Source organism: Ctenopharyngodon idella, chromosome 2, assembly GCF_019924925.1.
Source record: "Ctenopharyngodon idella isolate HZGC_01 chromosome 2, HZGC01, whole genome shotgun sequence".
Taxonomy (NCBI): Eukaryota; Metazoa; Chordata; class Actinopteri; order Cypriniformes; family Xenocyprididae; genus Ctenopharyngodon; species Ctenopharyngodon idella.
In genome coordinates, this window is record NC_067221.1 from 23,995,683 (window position 1) to 24,019,502 (window position 23,820).

At 41.3% G+C, this 23,820-nt stretch overlaps 1 protein-coding gene and 1 non-coding gene across 2 annotated transcripts in view; both read right to left on the minus strand.

Annotated features, from left to right (window-relative positions):
- Positions 1–18,411: 18,411 nt before the first annotated feature.
- Positions 18,412–23,820, minus strand: part of tmtopsa (teleost multiple tissue opsin a) — an 80,982-nt gene continuing 75,573 nt past the window's right edge. The window contains exon 4 of the mRNA XM_051878252.1: positions 18,412–20,481. Within this exon, the coding sequence (XP_051734212.1) occupies positions 20,236–20,481 (246 nt within the window). The 3' untranslated portion in view covers positions 18,412–20,235. The remainder of the gene's footprint in view (positions 20,482–23,820) is intronic.
- Positions 22,773–22,907, minus strand: LOC127507144 (U4 spliceosomal RNA). The gene has a single exon (XR_007928248.1). It is a non-coding gene; the product is annotated as a U4 spliceosomal RNA (small nuclear RNA).

Here is a 23,820-nt window from a genome sequence, read left to right on the forward strand (position 1 = left end):
CTATGGGAACACCTTTGTGTGTGACATGTGGTGAAGCATGTGTGTAAACACACCAATGAACTTGGTCTTATGCCGCTTTTCCACTGCTTAGTATGACTCAGCTCGGCTCGGCTCGCTTCGCTTTTCCACTGCGTGGTACGACTCGGCTCGGCACGGCTTGGTTTGCTTTTCCACTGCAGTTTAGTACTTCTTCAATGTGGGTGGGATTATAGATCTGATCATTATAGTTGCGCCGCCACCTCGTCTACCGACCACAATACAGCCATTTTTTTTTCAAGTTGTGTGCGACAGTTGTTAAAAACAAGTCGTTTAAAAAAGTTGTGCGAAAAAATGATACTGAAGTGGCTGTTGCTGACTATTTAAATCTAGCGGGTTTGGTGTCTCGTGCTGCAAATCCAGTGACGCTGGTAGTGATGATTCTCTCTGACTAATCAGTGGTCTGCAGTGTTTACACTTTAGTATCGGTACAGCTGATCCGTACCATGCAGTGGAAAACGGCATTAGATAACCTCTGACGATAGAGTCATTGGAATGCAGGCTACCCAGATAGCATGCAATCATTGAAATCATTGAGTCAGTGTTGATGCGTCAAAGCCAATTGCATTGAATTAACGTTACAAAGTATCACTCCTGCAGCCTCAGTTAATGTTGAAGCAATGTTGAGATTTCAACCACAACTCAATGGTAATATTATTGATTTAACATTACAAAGTGATATTTTTTCAACATCACTTTTGCACCCTCAGTTACTGTTGAAACAATGGTAAACAAAAAAAGCAATGGTAATGCTATGGAATCAACATTACACTATGACTGATTCTACTTCTCTGATGTTGAATCAATATTGAAATTAACAAAACTAATCTTTGGTAATATTGTTTGATCAATGTTACAATGTGATGTTGATTCTAAATCACTTTTGTTGAAACACTGAAAATACTACTGAAATGTAATGACAGCATAAAACGTCTCAGGTTACATACAGGTGCTGGTCATATAATTAGAATATCATCAAAAAGTTGATTTATTTCACTAATTCCATTCAAAAAGTGAAACGTGTATATTATATTCATTCATTACACACAGACTGATATATTTCAAATGTTTATTTCTTTTAATTTTGATGATTATAACTGACAACTAAGGAAAATCCCAAATTCAGTATCTCAGAAAATTAGAATATTACTTCAGACCATAACAAAGGAAGGATTTTTAGAAATCTTGGCCAACTGAAAAGTATGAACATGAAAAGTATGTGCATGTACAGCACTCAATACTTAGTTGGGGCTCCTTTTGCCTGAATTACTGCAGCAATGCGGCATGGCATGGAGTCGATCAGTCTGGCACTGGCACTGCTCAGGTGTTATAAGAGCCCAGGTTGCTCTGATAGTGGCCTTCAGCTCTTCTGCATTGTTGGGTCTGGCATATTGCATCTTCCTCTTCACAATACCCCATAGATTTTCTATGGGGTTAAGGTCAGGCGAGTTTGCTGGCCAATTAAGAACAGGGATACCATGGTCTTTAAACCAGGTACTGGTAGCTTTGGCACTGTGTGCAAGTGCCAAGTCCTGTTGGAAAATGAAATCTGCATCTCCATAAAGTTGGTCAGCAGCAGGAAGCATGAAGTGCTCTAAAACTTCCTGGTATACGGCTGCGTTGACCTTGGACCTCAGAAAACACAGTGGACCAACACCAGCGGATGACATGGCACCCCAAACCATCACTGACTGTGGAAACTTTACACTGGACCTCAAGCAACGTGGATTGTGTGCCTCTCCTCTCTTCCTCCAGACTCTGGGACCCTGATTTCCAAAGGAAATGCAAAATTTACTTTCATCAGAGAACATAACTTTGGACCACTCAGCAGTAGTCCAGTCCTTTTTGTCTTTAGCCCAGGCGAGATGCTTTTGACGCTGTCTGTTGTTCAAGAGTGGCTTGACACAAGGAATGCGACAGCTGAAACCCATGTCTTGCATACATCTGTGCGTAGTGGTTCTTGAAGCACTGACTCCAGCTGTAGTCCACTCTTTGTGAATCTCCCCCACATTTTTGAATTGGTTTTGTTTCACAATCCTCTCCATGGTGCGGTTATCCCTATTGCTTGTACACTTTTTTCTACCACATCTTTTCCTTCCCTTCACCTCTCTATTAATGTGCTTGGACACAGAGCTCTGTGAACAGCCAGCCTCTTTTGCAATGACCTTTTGTGTCTTGCCCTCCTTGTGCAAGGTGTCAATGGTCGTCATCTGGACAACTGTCAAGTCAGCAGTCTTCCCCATCATTGTGTAGCCTAAAGGCCTTTGCAGGTGTTTTGAGTTAATTAGCTGATTAGAGTGTGGCACCAGGTGTCTTCAATATTGAACCTTTTCACAATATTCTAATTTTCTGAGATACTGAATTTGGGATTTTCCTTAGTTGTCAGTTATAATCATCAAAATTAAAAGAAATAAACATTTGAAATATATCAGTCTGTGTGTAATGAATGAATATAATATACAAGTTTCACTTTTTGAATGGAATTAGTGAAATAAATCAACTTTTTGATGATATTCTAATTATATGACCAGCACCTGTATGTAACCATGGTTCCCTGAGAACAGGGAACGAGACACTGCGTTCAAAACGCATATGGGGAACGCTATCACGTGAACCGGTGTCTGAAAGCAATTGTCAAATCCTACCAATCCTATTGGCTGGCGACAGCCTATGATGTCATCATAGCGTGACCCGGAAGTATATAAGGAGCACCTAGAGAACCAGTCAGTGCCTTATCGTCTGAAGGGTGTAGCGTCTGGATAGATCCGGCTAGTCAATCAACTTTGGACATTTCAGAATGCTTTTAGCCTCCTGAACTGTGCATGTAAATCACGAATCGGCTCCGGCAAGTCCGGGACCAATTGCCCCATTGGCACCTTTGTTACCCCCAGTAAAGAAAACAGAAACAATTCTCACCAGCTCCAGAGACTTCAAAGAGTCACCCTGGTGGACTAAAGGACATATGGTCACAGACACTGGCCACAACCCAATACACACACACATACAGACACTCACAAACACGCATGGAGATTGTGAATGTACATTTATCCTCCAAATATGACTGTGCCATATGTACCCGTCGCTGTATTTAAAGGTGCATGTATTTATCTCTAGTATATAAGCTTAGCTATGACTCTAGTTGTATTAGTTTTCTTCTAAACGATAAAACTCAAGTATAAAACTGTATCTCACCTTTTATGTCTTTGCCATCTGACAAGTTTGGTCTCATTGTAAAGCTTTCGTTATGCTCTAATTGAAAATGTATGTCACATGACTGTAAAATGCATTCTTCTATTTTTAATGGTACTTTGAAGAAAATGTACTCAGATCGGACACTTCATAAACCATGTAAATTAGGTCATAAAATGGAGACAAAGAAAGAATTTGCCCGCCAAAATCGCACCCTCATCATTGGCTGATGTATCCCAGGAGGCGTTCTGGCCTGTTGTCCTTAAAACACAATGACACGCATCTCTCATTGTCTCTCGATTGTCTCTCGCCATTTAACACACGTCTCTCCCGGACGTCTCGGCGACCGCGCTTCCATCACGCGCCCCCCTCTCTTCGGGACGACCATCTTTTGGCAACAAGTTTCTTGTCAAACCCTCTTCATCCGTCGCCCTAAGTCTTCACTCTTCATCGCCTAGGAGACGGACTCTTTTCCTTTCTTTTCCGGTTATCTTACTCTTAAGTTAAACCCTTGTTTGAAAATCCCGCCGAGAACACCTTCTCGGAAAAGGACCAATCGCTTCAGCCGCACGCACGAAACTCTGCAGAACACGAAACGACCACAGCACCTGAACCTATGCAAGTATAGAACCATTCTTTCCAAAGCGTTTTAAGCTCGATGTGTAAGCTGAGTTTCCTTGCTGGCTCTCAAAGGTTTTAACTGTTAGTAAGTTGCCATTTCTTTGATCACCTCTGTTTTCTTGACTTTACTTTCGCTTTCTATATATGTGTATTGTTTGTGTATGTTTAGTAGTATAGTCTCAGTATCCGTAGTTTCATATATATTAAATACATTATATTCATGCTCGATTGTCTTATTTTTTGCTCATGCAACAAACCCAGGTCACTTTAACGTTTCGATCCAGTATCCTTGCTTTACGCATTGATGCTAGAATAGGAAGTCTTTCTCGTGGCCAGAGAAAAACCTTCCTTTTATAATCGGCTATGAGGCCTACCAAGGCCGCTCAAAGGCTTCTGGAACCAGTTTCTTTTCAGGAAAAGAGGGTACCTTTAAGGGAATGTGGCCAGGGGGCCCGAGGGAACCCTAGCCAGTCACTTGTCAGGGGAACGTACTCGACCCTGATTGCCACCAGGGAGGCCTGACCTGGTCTGCTTTACAGAAACCTAGTCTTGGCCAACAACCTGTCTGATCACAGAGTCTCCAATCACATTTCATCAGAGAAGATATCCAGTAAGAGTGACTGCAAAAGAGGCAGTAACTAACTCAGACCAGAGTGTAGAGACGGGCATCCCGGAGAGCAGGACTCAGCTCAGCGCTTTTTTACCCTTACTAATGAGGGGAGTAATACTCTGATAAACCATACTGTAGGCACAAAATCATGGAGGCCCAAGAGGGGGCCTGCCACATGACACAAATTCTACACATGTAGAAATACATTACAGCAGCCTTGCTAAAAGCCAGCATGCACTCAATCTGCTTAGAGAACACCCAGAAATGGGAGGAGGAAGCTTAAAGGGAGGCTTGTGAAGGCCACACACCTGAACAGCTTGCTTGCTGATAAGCAAATCCAGCAGATTAGATGAGGGTGCCCACATAACAGTCTACCTAACGCAATCTGACGAGCAGTGCACTCAGTAAAAACACTTTTTACTCTTTAAAGCAAGAGGAGTACAGCATACGCCAACACACCCTGAAGGAGGCCCAAAAAAGGGCCTACGACTTCCAGACATGTGGCATCAGCTCACGGCAGTGTTCTAGGCTCTAAGGGAGCCAAGTAGAATAACCAAGCTTCTCAAGTGAGGTTAACTAGCTTAATTCAACCTGAGCCATAATACCACCAGGTCATGTACTCAGTAAAAACACCTTTTTACTCTTAAAGCAAGAGGAGTACAAACCTACGCCATCATGCTCTGAAGGAGGCCCAAACGGCACCTACAACTTAGAACGACACGTGGCGGCAGCTTCTAGTGGCAATTACTAAGCTCTCAGGGAGCCATATATAGAACCAAACTATTCAGTGAGGTTAACTATTAGCTCAGCCTGAGCTTAATATCAACAACACATTCCAACAGGCAATGTACTCAGTAAGCACTTAACACTCTTAAGGCAAGAGGAGTACAAAAAACTCCGCCAACATGTTCCGAAAAGAGGCCCAGACAGGGCCTACTACTCCAGGAGACATGGGCGTCAGCCAGTGGCAGTGTCAACACCCACAACAAGCCTGCGCCATCATGTTCTTAGAGGAGGCCCAAACCGGGACCTGCGACTCCACGTGGCGTCAGCTAGTGGCATCTGTCTAAGCTCTAAGGGAGCCTAATCTGCGAACCAAACAGTAAAGTGAGGTTACCTAGCTTAACTCAACCTGAGCTTAAATCTACACATTCCAACAGGCAATGTACTCAGTAACAACACTCTAAACCCTGAAGTAGGGGAGTACAAAGGAATATGTTATCGTGGTCTGAAGGAGGCCCAAAAACGGCCTACCACCTCAAACAGACACGGACATAAACCTGTGGCAGTGTCTAAGTTCTAAGTGAGTGAAACTCTGACAGAAAACATCCACCAACAAGAGCTTGTGACACAACAAGCTACAGTGCTTAGAAGGAGGCTGACAAAAGCCTTCAACTCCAACAGTGCAAAACAATTCTTGTGGCAGTGTTTAAAACTCTAAGGGAGCTAAAAAAGAACCAAACTGAATAGTGAGGTTCCCAAAGCGAACTCAACCTGAGCTATGCATTCCAACAGGCCATGTACTCAGTAAACCCCTGACTCTTAATTCAAGGGGAGTACAAAATAATCACCATGCTCTGAAGGAGGCTATAACCAAGCCTACTACTACAGAAACAGGTGCTAACCTGTGGCAGCAATAGAGTATAGCTCACATTGTGTAGGTCAAAAACTAGAACTTAAAGCATAAAAGTGATGCTTTATTTTTTCATTCACGCCATCCTGAACACAAGGATGGATGCCTTACACCAACCAGAAGTTTACACATCTGTACTGAACCCTAGGGAATGGGAGCTAGATAAAAGCGGACACCGTTACACTCAACCTTGAATGTTAATTCAAGGGGTTCAAGGGAAAGGCAAACACAGTATGAATGAAAATTCTAGAAGTGGGGCCTACGCAACACTAGCATTCTCTTATCCACCTAAAGATAAGGGGCCTACCACCTGAGACAACGGCACCAGGGAGGCTAATGATAGCCTGCTACCTTAGCTGCTATCTGTCTTGCACCTACAATAAAGGGGTAAAGGGCTTTTTGGCCTGACAGCTCAGAAAGAGGAGGCCAGAACTAGGAAACTATACAACCTGACAAGGGAAGTAATGATACAAGGGGGAATGCAAAGCAAACACCTAACCCTAGTTCTTAGCCTAGGCCAGCTAAGCTGTGGGCCCATAGGGCCACACATAAGCATAGATCTGCCTGGGGGCTAAAACTCAGCCTAAAATCTCATGAGAGAAGAGGCTACTCTAAAAACTCTAAAATAAGAGCTCAAAGGAGCAAAGCTCAACCCAAGCCAACAATGTCAGGCGGCCCAGGAGGCTGACGCTAAACATAGATCTATCTGAAGTAAAGAGTGCTAATCTCAAAGCAACTCTAGCTATGACCAGAGGAGAAGCTACTCTACCAATGGTGGCTGTAAAGGCGGCCATTTTGTTTGCCAAACCAAAATAAATCGTTCAAGCCAAACTAATGGTTTTTAAACTTCAGAGCCCTTAAAAATTCCATACTATTTTTCCCTCTACACACCCAGGAAAAACCATACAGGAAACTTAAGGTCAGATATACTATAATGTAAATATAGACCCAGCTTACCTTCCTGCGGCTTGAAGACCGAAGACTCTTAACATGTAAGGGATGGAATCTAGGGTCCTATTAAGCCTAAAGGAGCCTTTTTACTATCAAGCCAGAAGGTGGGCCATCAGAATTTTATTCATCATGGGCCCTGTCCTCAGCCTGACTGTAAGAAAGCCTGAGCGTGTTACGTTTTAAAATTTCATAACCAGGAGGTGGAAGAAGACGCTGCTGGCGTCTGTGGTTGATTACCTCCCTCAGATCCTGCTTCTTCTACCTAGAGTCCCGCCTTCTCTAGGACTTACTCCGAGGAGGAGGAGGTGCCCGAGAGGCAACACTGGACCTCTGGCCCTGTCTCCGATCCTTGAATCGGGACGGGCCAGGACCTCCTGTCTGTCTGGGCCCAGGATCAGATCTGAGCGGTATGCAGGTCTTAAACGCCACCAAGTGCGCCTTCGCCTCTCTGAACTTTCCTACCACCACCTCAACGGAGGTACCGAAAAGTTCAGAGGGCGAAACCGGTGCATCGAGGAGAAAGCCCTTTTCTTTCTCCAACGTGATCTCATGAGAATACGTGTGTATTTTTACGTAAATTCTGGTTCTACCACACGTACATTTACTTAAGTTTTCATACACACAAAAACGTACAACATTGACGTATTTAGAGGACTAAAACGTAAAAATACTTACGTATTAACAGCAATAAAAACGTAAATCATGTAACGTAAAGTGTGAATGTATATGAATTCCCATGTATTAATATTAAAATCGTGGCTTTAATGATTTGATGTTGTTTTTAGTCGAATTTATTGAAAGCAGTTTACTCATCTACTTAATATGAAATAACATTTCTGTTTGTGACTTGTGCTGCTCGTTTCGGAGGATTGCATAATGTTAAACAAGACTACAATTTAAAACCTTATGAATAAATTTTCTGTAATTGTTTAACCATTTTGTAATATTTAGTTTGTTTGCTGTGAGACACAGAAGGCGTTTTCTCCTATGCAGTGACTGACAATACAACCATAAGATACACCAAAACACAACATAAATTCACAAATCACATCCATTTTATTTGTTCGCTGTACTCCCAATCTTTAGAATCCATATGTTTGTAAGGAACAGATCCAAATTCAGCCCTTTATCCATCGATCTTCATTTTGATTCTCAGCAACAGCGACCGTCACAGTCAAAGCTTGCGCTCGTCATGATTCAAATTTGAAAGTAGCGCCACCCTCGAGAAGCGTTACGACATGGTTTATGGCACTGATATCAAACGCTCATTGATTCTCACCTTCGTCACAGATTACGACATGCCGTGTTTCAGTGGATTGACATTTGAATTGAGTGTCGCGCCTTCATGGAGAGAAGCCGGATTCATCATATTTTCATGGATTAATAAGTTAAATTTTGCTCTGTACCCTATAAAAAACTATTACCGCCAGAGAGGACTGTGACTGGAACTCATCATCATTTGAACTACTTTTGGTACCACTTTTGACATTTTCGCAAAAAAAAAATAAATTATTGTGATTATGCTTGTTTGTCTGTCATTCTTTTATTTATATAAGTAGGTAGTTTAAAGAAATGGTTATGGGTAGGTTTAGGGGTAGGTGTAGGATTAGTGGCTCAAAATATCGTTTTAATGTTATATTTTTACTAAAAATGTCATTTTCCTACACATTTCTGCCCATTATGTTTTATTCTTTTAACATTCTGTATAAAATGGGTAGGTTTAGGTTCGGGATGGGGTTTAGGGATCTTACATTTATCTACAAAACGATAAAAGGGAAATTATACATATATCTTTAAGACATGATAAGATTCGTAAATATAAGTATTTTTACGTTTTAGTGCCATAATTACGTCAATATTGTACCTTTAAGCACCTTTCTAAACGTACAAAAATGTACGTTTTGTGTCTTTGAAAGTTACGTATTAATACCTACTGTATTAACAATGAGACCAGGCTGCTTTCTCCCTGATGTCAGTCAGGTTCAACCACAGGTGTCTCTCCGTGGCCACCATCGCTGCCATCGGTCTACAACCATGTTGAATTTCAGCCCATAAAAATGCAAGCCCTAAAAATACAATGAATTCAAATGTAAGCACGGCTAATGCAATGCATATTTTTTTTCAAGTAGTGCAATTCAACATGCTTTTTTTTTCAAAAACATATGACACTATTTTACTTCCATACGATTCGACATGTTAAATCGGCATCGGAGCTCGTCAGTCAGGCCATCTGATCATTCTGATTGGCTCTTCAGCTACTGCCACCTGCTGGTACGGAAAGGAATTTCTTCTTACGCTGGCGCAGAACGGACGCGCTACTTGGCCGTCGGGTGTCGAGCATCGGTTTGGTGTGTCAGAGCAACTTTGGACCCAGATGCTGCTGACGTGAGCCAACCCCGCAGTCTGCTTTCCTCACCACTAGTTCGTGTTCCTGCCTTAAAATATCTTTTTTGTGTGTGTGTGTTCAACAGAAGACAGATACTCATACAGGTTTGGAACAACTTGAGGGTGAATAAAGGATGACAGAATTTTCATTTCGGGCTGAACTATCCTTTTAAAGCTGCAGATTCAACTTATGTAGACCTTAATCTCTTTAAATATCACAAAATAGCCATATCAGTCACTTTCTCAATAAACACAAGATGTTTTTTTGTTTTTTTTGTGATTGTGTTTCAGTGGAAACAGGCTCAGCTGAATGGAAATGAGTTACATTCCTCAAAAAATGAATAGTGATTCAGGAATATGAATGATTGCCTGATTAAGCAGTAATCAGGCACAGGATAGCATCAAGTCCCAGGTCAGGTGATTATGCTGTCGACAACATATCAATGTATAATCTATGTCAGCATTAACGGAGAGTGCTTCTCATTTTCTTTAATTTTCCAACTTCATCTGCCTTTAATCCTATTAAAGGAGCAATGTGCTCTGCAAGCACTGATGGATGCAAGACATGGGCTATATGTGAAGTGTAACATTCTTGCTCATGTCCATGTCTTTTTCACTTTAAGAAATCTGTTAAATGAGGTCAGAACTTTATTCAGGAAATTCCTAATAAACATTACTGAAGCGAGATGCATTTTTTTAAGAATGTAGGAAAATGAATGCTTTATTTTAAAACACTTTAAAAACTTTTTAATGTATCTAATTACAGTCAGTAACAATACAAATCAAATGCAAATAAGCACACAAAGGAACAGAGAAATAATAAGACAGATGCACCATTGTTGGAAACTGTGCTAGAGAAGTTATGTACTGTATGTCAGGTGCTTCAACAAACAAGACTTTTGTATAGGATGCACCTGTGTTTTCTCTCTGAGGAAGCATCAAATACTGAGAAGTGTACATGCAAAACCAAAATGGGCAATTACCAATCAGTGGCCAATTTCAAACTACAATTGATGTTATTTTACTATTTTTCAACAGACTTGCTAAAATCATGAAGGCCTAAACCAAGCCCCCAGTGGATTAGAGCAAATTGGGTAAAGCGGTTGAAAAGCCCATCGTGGTTTTAAAATGCCCCACTGATTGAGAAACACCCACTAGTGTTCTGCAGAGATACACACCTGTTGGATCTTGTGGTCATCATCTACAAATCACTGTTAGTTCAATGTCACTGTCTTCACCCATGTGTGCTGTCGGCTTTCATCAAAATTTCATTGCTGATCCAACACTGAAATGTCAATCTCAAACAAAATGATGATTTGGATCAAAACTCAACTTGAGGGAACTCGCACTGCGTAAATGATGCTTTGGGAATGATAATGCTCAAACGCCATGCTTAAAAGTGCCTGTCTGTGTGAATACTGAGAGGACAACTAAGACATGAGCACCTGTGAACCTGGGCCAGCGCCCAGTTCCAGGTTGTAAAACCTTACAAATGTGAGTGGAGAGGACCATCCTGCCGCATACCACATCCTGTAGATATACCTCCTTATATATTAAGGTTTCTAAGCCGCCATACTCCTGTCCTGGCCTAAAAGCGCCACGGAGGAAATGTGTCACTAACGGGTTTCGCCCCAAGGATTCACCACCCAAAGGGACATGGTAGGCAGCTAAGGCCTCGACGTACACCTTCAGTGTGAAAGGGGATAACCCTGCAGATAAACAAACCTGCAGTAACTCCAGCACTGTACCAATGGGGCAGTTAACTGGGTCCCACAGTCGAGATCCACACAATGAAATGAAACGCATCAATGCATACAGTTTCCTCGTGGAGGGAGCTCTGGAGTGAAGTATGGTCTCCACAACCTCGGTTAAGAAACCAAAGTCTATGAGTTGGGCTCCCTCAGAAGCCAAACCCACAGGTTCCATATCTCTGGGTGGGGGTGAAGGGTCACGCCTCCCACTTGAGACAAAAGGCCGTCGAGGAGGGACACCAGGTCCATAGTTGGCTCGGCCAGTACAGCGCTACTAGTAATAGACTTATTCCATCCCGGCGGACCTTCTCCAGAACTCCTGGGAGCAGAGCAATCGGGGGAAATGCGTACAGACGCAGCCTCGGCCATGTCTGTACCATAGCATCCCAGGGGGGCTGGATGTGTTAGGGAGAACCAAAGTGGACAGTGCGTCGTATCCTGAGACATGAACAGATCCACTTCTGCTTGGCCGTAAACCTCCCCATATACCTCGGGCTGAAGTTACCATTCCCTGGGTCTCAGCCCCTGTCTCGACAGGATGTCTGCTCCTACATTCTGGTACCCTGGGATGCATACCGCTCTCAGAGAGCAGTTTCCCTAGGGACCATCAGAGGATCTGGTGTGCCAGTTTGCATAGTGGACGTAAATGCAGACCCCCCCTGATGATTTATGTAAGAGACTGTGCAAACAATATTATGATGGCCTTTTAGGTCTGGAAGGAAGTGGTTCAGTGCCATAAAAACAGCCATCATCTCCAGGCAATTTATGTGCCATGAAAAAAAATGACTCCTCCAAAGACTCTGAGCTGAGCGGCCTTCCATTACCGCTCTCCAGCCCGTGAGAGAAGCATCTGTCTTGAGTGTGACGCGATGACAATGAGCTCCTAACACAGGACCTTGAGACAGGAACCAAGGTTTCCTCCATATAACCAAGGTGTGCAGACACTGGCGCGTGATCTTGATCGTACGAAGTGGGTTGCCCCTCGGGAAAACCCCCTTGTTCTTGAGCCACCACTGCAAGGGTGTACAGCAGGCCAAAATATATCATGTTGGACGCAGCTGCCATCAGACCCAGCAGTCTCAGAAACTGTTTGACAGTGAGTGACTGGCCTAGCTTTAACTTGTTTACAGCTGTGAGAATCAAATTGATACGAGCAGGAGACAGACGTGCCTGCATCAACTTTGAGTCCCACACCACGCCTAGAAAAGTGGTTCTCTGTGCTAGAGAAAGTACACTCTTCTTGGATTAGTTCACTTTAGAATTAAAATTTCTTGTTAATTCACTCACCCCCACGTCATTCAAAATGTTTGTCTTTCTTTCTTCAGTTGAAAAGAAATTAAGGAAAACATTCCAGGATTTTTCTCCATATAGTGGACTTCACTATTTTATGATGCAATTCTAATCGACATAGCATTAATTATATATAGAATACTTCAAAATTTGTCTGCCTCATTCTGTGATAAGAATAATGAGGCAGATCCAAAATGGAATTATTTCAAACACTTATGATATTATGAAGTGAGTTTCTAAAAACATGCAATGTTTGGTGCTGTTTGCTTTTCAGTCCAGCACTGCACCCACTGGGCAGTTAACTGGGTCCCACTGGTGATTTCCGCACCATGAAGTGAATAATTTCCACTTCAGGGCATAGAGTTTCCTCATGGAGGGAGCTCTGGAGTGGAGGATGATCTCAACAACCTCAGTTGAGAGACCTGAGCTTATGAGCCGGGCCCCTTCAGAGGCCAAGCCCACAGTTTCCACAACTCCGGGCGAGGGTGAAGGATCGACCCGTTCGCCTGAGAGAGCAGGTCCCTCCTGATCGGAATCTCCATCGGAGAGCCATCTAGAAGGGACATTAGGTCTGAGAACCATACTCGGGCAGGCCAGAATGGGGCTACTAGCAATAGGCAGACCCCGTCCCGGCGAACTCTCTCCAGAACTTCCGGGAGCAGAGCAATTGGGGGAAATGCGTACAGACGTAGCCTCGGCCACGCCTGCATCATGGTGGTGCTGGGTTTGTCATAGAGAACCATAGTGGACAAACAGATCCACATCGGCCCGACCGAAGTTCTTTCATAGGAGCTCCACCACCTCGGGGTGAAGTCTCCTTTCCCTGGACCTCGGTCCCTACCTCGACAGGATGTCTGCTCTCTGATTCATGTACCCTGGGATGTAAACTGCTCTGATAGAATGCAGTTTCCCTTGGGCCCACAGGAGAATCTGATGAGCCAGCTTGTATAACAGGCGCAACTTCAGACCCCCCTGATGGTTTATATATGAGACCACCGATGTGTTGTCGGAACGAACAAGTACATGATGGCCTCTGAGGTCTGGGAGGAAGTGTTTCAGAGCCTGAAACACCGCCAACATCTCCAGGCGATTTAGGTGCCAAGTGAGATGATGGTCCTGCCACAGACCCCGAGCAGAGCGACCACTCATGATCGCCCCCCAGCCCGTGAGGGATGCATCTGTCGTTAGCATGACGCAACGACCAAGAGCTCCCAACACAGGTCCCTGGGACAGAAACCAAGTATTTTTTTCCATATGACTAAGGCACGAAGGCATTGCCGCGTGACCTTGCTCATACTGAACGGATTCCCCCTCGGCGAGAACCCCTTGGTTTTGAGCCACCACTGTAATGGTCTCATGTTCAGCAGGCCAAAAGGTATCACGTTGTGTGCTGCTGCCATAAGACCCAACAGCCTCTGAAAATGTTTTATAGTGAGTGACTGGCCTAGCTTTATTTCCGCCACAGCTGAGAGAATCGATGTTATGCGGGCAGGCGACAGATGAGCCTGCATCGCTATCGAATCCCATACTACGCCCAGATAAGTGGTTCTCTGTGCTGGCGAAAGAACACTTTTCTTCGCGTTCAGCCTCAACCCCAACTTCCTCATGTGTGCGAGAACAACATCTCGATGTTGAACCGCCATCTGCTCTGAATGAGCTAAAATCAACCAATCGTCGATGTAGTTGAGAATGCGAATGCCCCGCATACGCAGGGGCGTCAGAGCCGCATCTACACATTTTGTGAAAGTGCGGGGTATGCTTCGCCCCCCAAAAGCGAACCTCAGAAAGTTCCTGTGTTGTGGGAGGATGGACACATGGAAGTATGCATCCTTTAGATCTATCGTGACAAACCAGTCCTCGGACCTGATTTGTGACACGATCTGTCTGATAGTAAGCATCTTGAACTTAAGCTTTGCTACAGATTGATTTAGTTGGCGCAGATCTAAAATTGGACGCAACCCCCCATCCTTTTTTGGAACAATGAGGTATCGGCTGTAAAACCCTGACTCCCTGCTGGGAGGAGGTACCCTTTCTATAGCCTCCTTTCGAAGAAGAGTCTCTACTTCTTGTGCCATAACCAGAGCCTGCTCGGGACCCACCACTGTGGGCAGGACCCTGCTGAAACGGGGCAGACTCGTCCTGAACTGAATAGCATACCCCTTTTCTATTGTCTGCAGGACCCACTGAGATATACTGGTCAGACATTTCCATTCTGCCATAAAATCTACTAAGGGTACCAGTCTCTCGAGACTGGCCTCTAGTATACTTTGGGCAGTCAGCACAGTGCCCCGAAGTGGCGCACCGGCAGGGAACGACTGGCTTGACTGTGACAAAACTCTCCTCAGAGAGCGCGAGCCACCCTCGGGTGACTTGCGGGGAGCCCCTGCGCCCCGGCCTGGTTGGCAGGGCACCCCCCTGAGGGCACCGAAGGAAGACAGGCACCGTATAATGCGGTGAACACCGTCTGTCTTTGGAGGGGACCACCCTCAGAATCTTGACGCTTTTATCACCGTCAGGATTTTGTCGACGAAGCCCTCTTAGCAACAATAACGGTCCTCAGATCCGCCTTGCCCTTCAAGGACTTCGCCTGCGAGCGCCACGGAGGGGGCGCACGGGTGGCAACGCTCTGCTTCTGTTGCGCCCTATGTGAGGAGCTCGCACTCGGTTTTGGCTGCTCCCGCCCAGCAGCCGCAGAGACCTGGGTTCGGCGGGGGAGAAACCGCTGGAGTGCTGCCGCTTGTTTCTTTGATTCTTGAAACCTCTTGGTGACTGATGTTATAGCATCAACAAAGAGACCAGAGGGGTTAAGCGGAGCATCCAGCATAAACGTCTTTTCACTGTCTTTTATTTCAGTAAGGTTAAATCATAAATGCTTCTCCATGGCCACCAGGGCTGCCATAAACCGGCTGATGGATTTGGCTGTCTCCTTGGTGGCACAGAGAGCTAAATCAGCTGACTGAAGCAGTTCCTGTATCATATCTGCCGCCACCTCTTCACTTTCACCCAGGTCTTTTAGCAGGTCGGCTTGGTATGCTTGCAAGATGGACATTGTATGTAAGCATGCCGCAGCCTGACCCGCCGCTGAATACGCAGTGTCGGGGCTTTAAGAGACGATGCAGCCTGAGGGGAGAGATGGCTCGCGAGCATCTGTTCCGCCTTGGACATCGCTCCATAACCGTATTTTTTCATACCCACAACGTTGCTGTAGGTAGATGTTTGAGGTAAAAAAATACAATATGAAACTGATTTCTTCCACGACCTCCACACCTCGGTGTGGAGGTCGAGAAAAAACGGCAAGCCCCAACGTGGAGGTGGAGCTGATCTAGACGGGAGATAGCGTTCGTCTAGTTGGCTTTTCATTTGGCTCTTCAGTTTCTTCTGTTGCCACACTAACATCCAATTCCTCAGAACTGGGTAATTGTAGTGTGGCTGTCTCAACCGGAGGGGAAGAAATCGCAGAGCTATTCGAAGAGGGCTCGGCGGGAGCGCAGCATTCTCAGCGGGAGAAGCTCACAGTGCTCGCAAGCAGCACGCTCAAGCAGCTCTCGAGCGGGCTCCCAGACAAACTCCCAGACAAACAACACACATCTGGTGTGTATCCCCACCTGTAATGAAACGAGGGCAGGGATGAGCACACTTTCTGAATTGTTGTTCGCTCGTCATAATGAATATATGTTGTGCTTGTAATTGATAGACAGACAACAATAAATAGGACACACGATTTCACATATAGCACTTGCTGAAGGCACAGAAGCTGAATGTGTGTGCTTTCGGGTAGGCTTTATAGTTTCCTGGTCAGTGACGTCACCCGCCTATGACGTTCCGTCACTCCATTGGACTGATTTCATACGTGCTTCACGATGCAATCACGCAGAGACGTTCCCACAGCGTTTCCGACGCAGCTCGAGTTCCCATGAAAGGGAACACTCTATAATGCTACCTGTTGTTAGTGTTCTTTTGGGGGTTGTGGTTTTATGATTGACAATGTGTGTTTGTTGGGTGAAAACCTTTGCCAGTGTTATGGAAGAATGGCTAGATTTGAGACATGAATGAAGTGTTTGGTGTATCGATGATTGACTCGTTTGAATATTTGAATCCATGTGCGGTGTTTTATACAACACAGCAGTACAAAGAAAGTTAGTTTCAGGGCAAGAAGCATGGTCAACAAACAAGCAAATGGTCGATAACAATAGTGGCAGTCCAGTCCAGTCAGTCCAAATCCAAATCAGTGATCCAAAAATCGTGATCGTAAACAGGCAGAGAGACATTCACGTGGTAAACAAACAAGGAATAGAAACGCTTGGTAGAGACAGGGGTAGACTGGCAATACTTCGCAACATGATGTACAAACAACATGGCTTATAACAGGAAAGGACAGGAAGTGATGCGAGAAGAACCGGCAGTGTTCAGTATTCGGGAGATGGCTCCCTCTGGCGGTCGGAGAAATGGATGGCGGATGCAGATGTTACATTTGGTAGTTTTAGTGCATTTAGTGCAGGCTGTGCCAAGATAGAAGTTGGTTAGGAGAACTGCGTGAAGAATTTTGAAAAGGTGACCTAAGTAATGTGCCCTAGTAATGTGCCCTGGTGAAAACAAACAAACAAACAAACAAACAAACAAAAAACTTTCTGCTATCTTATCTGCTAACACTTTTTTTATGCTCCCCCAATAGACATTCTACTGAATATAAGTGCAACTATATATAACTGTGCAACTCCATGTCAACTAACTCTCATTAGTTAGTTAGTTGACATAGTTGTAAAGTTACTTATAGTTAGTAAAATGTCTAAAGTGGACCATCAAAATAAAGTTTAGCTGGAATATTAAATCCAAAAACTTGAAATGCTTCCACATAGACAAACCCCAAAGCACAAACAGCAGCTAATTTACATAACATACAATCTTAACCTTCTAATCTAGACTGAAAGGCATTGTACTTATACGATATTCAACACCAGAATGTTTTGTTGTAAACTGTTTTATTGGTTTTCTTTTCTCAATTTTAATGCTTTGTTAGTTATTCCCAGAAGGGATTTAAGAAAGAAAGGGGGAAAACAACAACAACAACAAAAACAGAAGTTTTTCTATGTGTTTCATAGAGGATATCACTGAGTCCATTTATCACTGAGACAGACTGTACTTAATCTTTGCCAGCGATGAATACAACAATATAAAACATGCTTATGGCTTTTCTCGAGGCACCTCCCAGAAAGAAAGAGTAATACTTTCCTTTTATCATTTTACTGAATGTTAATTAGCTTAATCCCTCATTATAAGGGATGGACAATGAATGCCTGTAGTGAAGTTTAGAGTTGATTAGTCCAGACTTGTAAGTGCTCCTATGGGAAAGGGAAATCCTAGGGATGTGTGTTTGTGACTTCACAAATGCTGGTATGGGCACGTGGACTCCAAACAGCTCTGATGATATTTGTCTTGTGTGAAAATTTTACAAATTTTCTGCCTCAAGATGCTGCGATAGGATCGCTGCAACTGATTCTAACATAGTGTTTTGTCCTTCATAAAAAGGACATTTGATGAAAACATGCTTTGAAGTGTTTAGGCCAAACCAGAAACTGTCATGCATATCAGGATCTGAATTTGAGATGACATCATTTGGTAAACCATAAATTCCTCATTTGCCTGCTGACAGTTTGTTTACTTGTTTGGAGTAATTTTTTATAAAATGGCAAATTTACAAAGTTGAATCATCTTCTGTTTTGGAGCAGTGTGAAGTTAACTGCAGAGTATAAGTTCATTTCTAAGGTCAACAGAAACAGAAAGTCTGCAACAACGTTTGCTTGACTGACAGTTTAACTTCTTTATACACACTGCCATCATCTTCACATTTAAGAGTTGAGTGAAACTCACTAGACTTTTGCCTGTTGACAGAAGCTAGAGGTTATGTTCTGGAAAGCCAGCAAATAAAAAATTTAAAACATCTCATGTGAAGTGTGCCACACTGCTTTTAGAAGACTTTTATTGATCAAATGTGTTTGCAATCTCCAATGTAACAACTTTGGATTGAGATTTTACACACCTTACAAAGATAAATATTGTAAAATAATACATTTTAAATGATATAACGACTAAATTAAATGATTCACTGCACAAAGGTCATCACTGCTGCAAAAAGTCAGTTCTTTTTAACATATTTCTTTTTGCATTATTATTAATTGCACAAGGTAGAATTTTAATAAAAAAAATATAACTTTTAACAGTCTGAAGCTACAGTAGATGATTCACAGAATTTGCACTTGATTTGCAGGTCTTCCACATTTCTTTACCTCACTGTAGTCCTTTATGTTTATTGAGATACTGCCGTTACGGCAAAAATATTGCTGTGGAGTTTTCTTTATGCATTATTCTGATATTTGTTATTACTGCATTATTGTATCAAACATAAAGCAAATGTGACTACAGCATTTCTGGGTGAATGAACATAAATGTCATGCACAACTAATTAAGTTAATTTATATAAGCCTACACTGAGCACAAATAAGCAGAGCTGATTAAAATGCTTAAAGGAGCTTTAAAAAAAACATTCTCTTAAAACATTACAGAGCCTTGAACTTATGTTCGGCTCATCTAGAACATCTTAAATTTCAGATGTGTGTTTCTAAATGGAATGTGTTTGGAGAGTGTGACTAATTTAATATTAATTGAATGATAAAGCTGGAGTTCTTCACCAACACATAAATCTCCAGACTGACGTGCTCACACACACACACAGAGAGAGAGAGAGAGTCAATTATAATTATAACTTCCAAGTCAGAAATTCAGAAGACGCTTCCAACATGGAGAACTAATATATGGTCGGCTATAATAAATAGTTAGAGACCAGATTCAGATTTAGATATTTTCATGTAGATGTAAAAAAAATGTTACATTTGTACATCAATATTTTAGATGTAAGCAGACAATTTATGTTTGTGAAGTATGATTAAATATAAAGTGCTAATGTATGGGTTTGCTACAGTAAAATTAAATGTTCTAACATAATAGTGTTGTTTTCATTTTCCTTTTTTCTCTCAGCTTGGACTAAAAAGCACTACAGTTTATATCATGTAATTTTTACACATTTCAACAAAAAATTAGAACATAAATTAGTAAATACTTATAAGATTTCCAGGTGTCCAAATATCTTTAGACTTATTCATAAATATAATTATAATTAGCCTTGAACATTAATCATTAAAAAAAACATAGAAACTGTAACTTACATTCACTGTATACAGGCCATACAGGTTTAAAAGCCATTGGGGGAAAATCATCAACTTCCCTCTTTTTTGTATGTTAAAAATTAAAACCTGTTTGTTTTAACACCATTCAAAAAAAATGAAAAGTTGTACATTGTTACAAATATCGTTTTCTCTTCAGGACTATATATATATATATATAAAGTTTTTTTTCGAAGAGACATTTAAGAGCAGTTGTTTACTGTACAGAGAATAGTCTTCTTTTTCTCAGCTCTCAGATCTTTTGGACTGGTCTACAAAAATAGTAATATCAACATCTGCAGAATCTGAGAGAAAATTAGGAACCGCTAGCTACATATTACTACTAGAATATAACACCCTGTTGTTGGATAGCAGACAAATATAGAACACAAAAATAAACTCCACAAAATCAGCCTCCCTCAGGATTCTTTCCTTTTCTCTCTCTTTTTTTTTTTTTTTTTTAATAGTATTTATACATCATACACATGTAAAATCCTCCAAATCTGTATGAAAAGTTTCTTCAATGTTGCCATTTTTGAAACAGAATAACTCTCAACCATTATAATGGGCCACAAGGGAGACCACTGCAGGTTTGGCATTATCTGTTGATAGAGGGCCTTCCTCCACTGGGTTTGTCTTATCGGGGACCACTGTGGGTCCCACTGAAGCAACCACAAAAGTAAAGTTGTCTGTGCGCCGTCCAGGCCGAAAAGGTTTAGTTGCCTTTGAAGAACTTTTCAGACTGGAACCTCGCTTGGGTTTGTCACAGTTGAGAAGAGCTCTGAAACACCTGTAGAACTAACACAGATACACCCAAACAAACAAATAAAAGGCATTAGAGAGCAACAATGCTGAAATACGTGCATGCACTTACGTAACAGTGAACGATACACCTAGTTCTTTATGCTTTCATTTACACGTTCTCATGCATTCCATATGGTGATTGATTGCACGTCAAATGTGCAAGCTATCAGAAATTTAAACGTCCCATCTCTGAAGTTGTAATTACGAGTTTGTCACATTCAATTGCTTTGTTGTCGGAAAGAACATTCACAACAAAGTCAAAATATATACAAGATAAAGTTGCCTACATATTCTGACTAAAATGTTAATAGTACATCCTACTGTATTATTTATCTATGTAAATATGCACTACTTTAACAACAAGACAAGGTGATGTAGCTGTTGTGGAAAAAAAAAACAAATAATAAAGAATAGTAGTTAAATAAAGATAAAGAATAGTAGTTAAAGAATAAAGAATAGAGAATAAAGAATAGTAGTTACAGCAGCAATGTTTAAAGTTTAAGGCACGCCCAACTTGGAAACTCGGGAATCAAAAATTTGTTTCTTAGTAGTAAATACGACTTGAGAAGGTGTTCATGTTCAATTTCTGACTAGGAAACTTGTATTTACAATAATTCTGATAGCACATGAAGGCAGCCTGAGCTCTTAAAATTCTAAGCCTCTACAGTATTGTTGATTTTATTATTTAAATTTAATACTAACCTTTTTCATGTGTGCTTTGTATTAAAGCAACACTTCAGAGAGTATAACTCTCATAAGTCTGAAAAATTATATCAAACACTACAGTAAGTTTGTGGTTTTTGATTTTTTTTTTTCTGATTCTCTCAATGCTTTGATTTTATATGACCTTGCAAATGAAAACATCACATTCACTTCAGTACCTGAACTTCATAAGAGCCGCATACCGCTAATGAGTCATTCCCCCCTGCTATCAACTAAGAATAAGCCCATCAACCATGGCTGGGCTTAGACAACAATTACAGCTCATTTAGGAATTCTGATTAGAAAAGGGCCCTTCTCTTATCCAAACATCCCCATTATCAGAGCTGCCATTTACAAAGAGACTGCTATCCTTTTCACAGTCAACATTCTAAATGGTATCAAATTCTCCCTTAATGACATTTTACTTTTACCTCTAAACAGAACAATTATGCAATTTGCAATTTAATAATTCCTGATAATGTACACTGGCTCAATCAATTCCATGGATGTAATTAAATGTCTGTGAGTAATATGAAATAATTGTGTCCGTTCCATTTAGAGTGGAGAAGAAGAAAAAAGAAGAATGAAAAAGGGTCACTGGTAATGCTAACAAAGGTAAATGACATTAATAAGCAGTGAAATTACATAAAAATAACTGGTCAGACCTAAAAAAGCACAAAGCCAGACTTGTCATTTAATGGTGCTGTATCAATGAATGGATGTTTTTTATGTAAAATAAATATGCAATTATTCTTGAAGCCTGGAAAAATCAAAACATACATATGAAATTTTAATTAAACGAAATAACAAAGACCATTGATTTGTCAACATTGGACATTGAAGGACCAAAGTTTGAAAGTTTCAGACATTGAAGTACAAAAATGAAAAACAAGCCTTTAAATGTAACCTTGTCAATAAGATTCTTCTTTAGACAAGTGAGAAGTAATTAGTGGTCTTGACTACCATTCAAATGAAAGACCCAGCAAGGTTTGTGATGTCACTTCCCTTAAGAAAACGTAGTGTACTTAGTATACGCTCTCTGCTAAGTATACTTATAGTCAACTACATTTCCTCAAGAAATAGAAAGGTACAATGTTCACACATGATGATCATTCACTGTACGTGATTAAAGAGAATACCGCTCATCCAGACAAGCGTATAGAAAGATATAAACATCTAGAATTGCACTTCATTAGTTAGACGAGCATGCACTTCATTTCATGTACAAAGACAAAACAATTTAAAATGTTTTGTGAAAAAGCTTATATCACTTTTCTGTGCTTGTAATAATTTAATGATCAACCTCTGTTGTTTTCTCTCTGTGAGGAAGAAGACAGGTTGCTTTGTGTTAAGACCTAACAAGGATCTGAGCCAGTCCATTCATTTTTAAAGTGGAATGGGACATCACTGAACATCACTGATTCATAACACTTCTGATTGGGTCATGGACTCTCACCTTTATCTTGCTCTGGTCAGAAAAGCCAGAGGCCTGTTTCACATCACATGCATGAGAAACAGCAGGCTCGCGATGTCCTTTAACACTCACAGTGTTTCTGTATTATAACTGAAGTATGGAAGCTCTCTGGTGGAAACAAGTATCATAAAAAAGGTAAATGACTTTTTATCTCACAATTGCAACTGATTCTTATGTTTTCAATTAGCAATAATTGCGCCTCGGATAAACCTTATAGGTTACGATACTGCCACTGTGCAAAGCTTGACTATTTCTTTAATTCTTTCTACACTGTTTCTGTGTAAATTTAAATGTAAATGTATTTCTTATTTTATACTTCATCTCACATTTTTTTTATTTTTACAGGCAGAAAGGGGATTCCATACAGAATATTAAAGTCATCATGAAACGAATTAAAAAAAAAAAAAAAAAAAAGTTAAAATCATTTTTAATATCAATTCAATTTTGTTTTCATAGTGACTTTACGTTATTATGGGTTATTATGAGTATTTCCAGCAGCAATAATTTTTTTTTTTTTTTTTAGTGGGAATGAGCTGTGGAGAAATATTACAAACTTGTCATAAACTTAAATTTACATATGGACAGTGACAATATCCAAATCAGGAACCCAAACACCAAACAGTAGCTATACAGCTTAAATGGTTGAGATTTAGTCAGATTTACTGAATATAAACTGCTGTTTGTAAACCTTAAATTTACACCTTAAACCTTGTATTTATTCTTTTGTTTGATATGATTATTTATTCTCCATAATTTCAGTGTGTTGACAAATAGGTTTTGTAGAGCATTTTTTTCCTCCATAATTTCAGTGCTGAAACTACTGCTAGCACCACTCTGTTTACGCAAGCAGTATAAATGATCTAGCTTATTATTATGCTCAGTGAATATAATGTATTGTTTATGCACTGTTTATATATGCAGTGTGAAAGAGACTTGGTATTTGATTGTTTACACTTTCTTGCCTGGTGAAATTTCATATTTATACAGATAAAGAGTGGTTACCATGGTCCTAAAGAAAAGACTATTGTAGACATAACATTACTAATTTATTTTTTCATCAGATTAATATGGCAAGAAAACAATCGGTAATAATATCATGCTTCAGTAGTAGTTGGTGTTTCAGGGGGAAAAAATGAGAATTTACACATCAGACATTG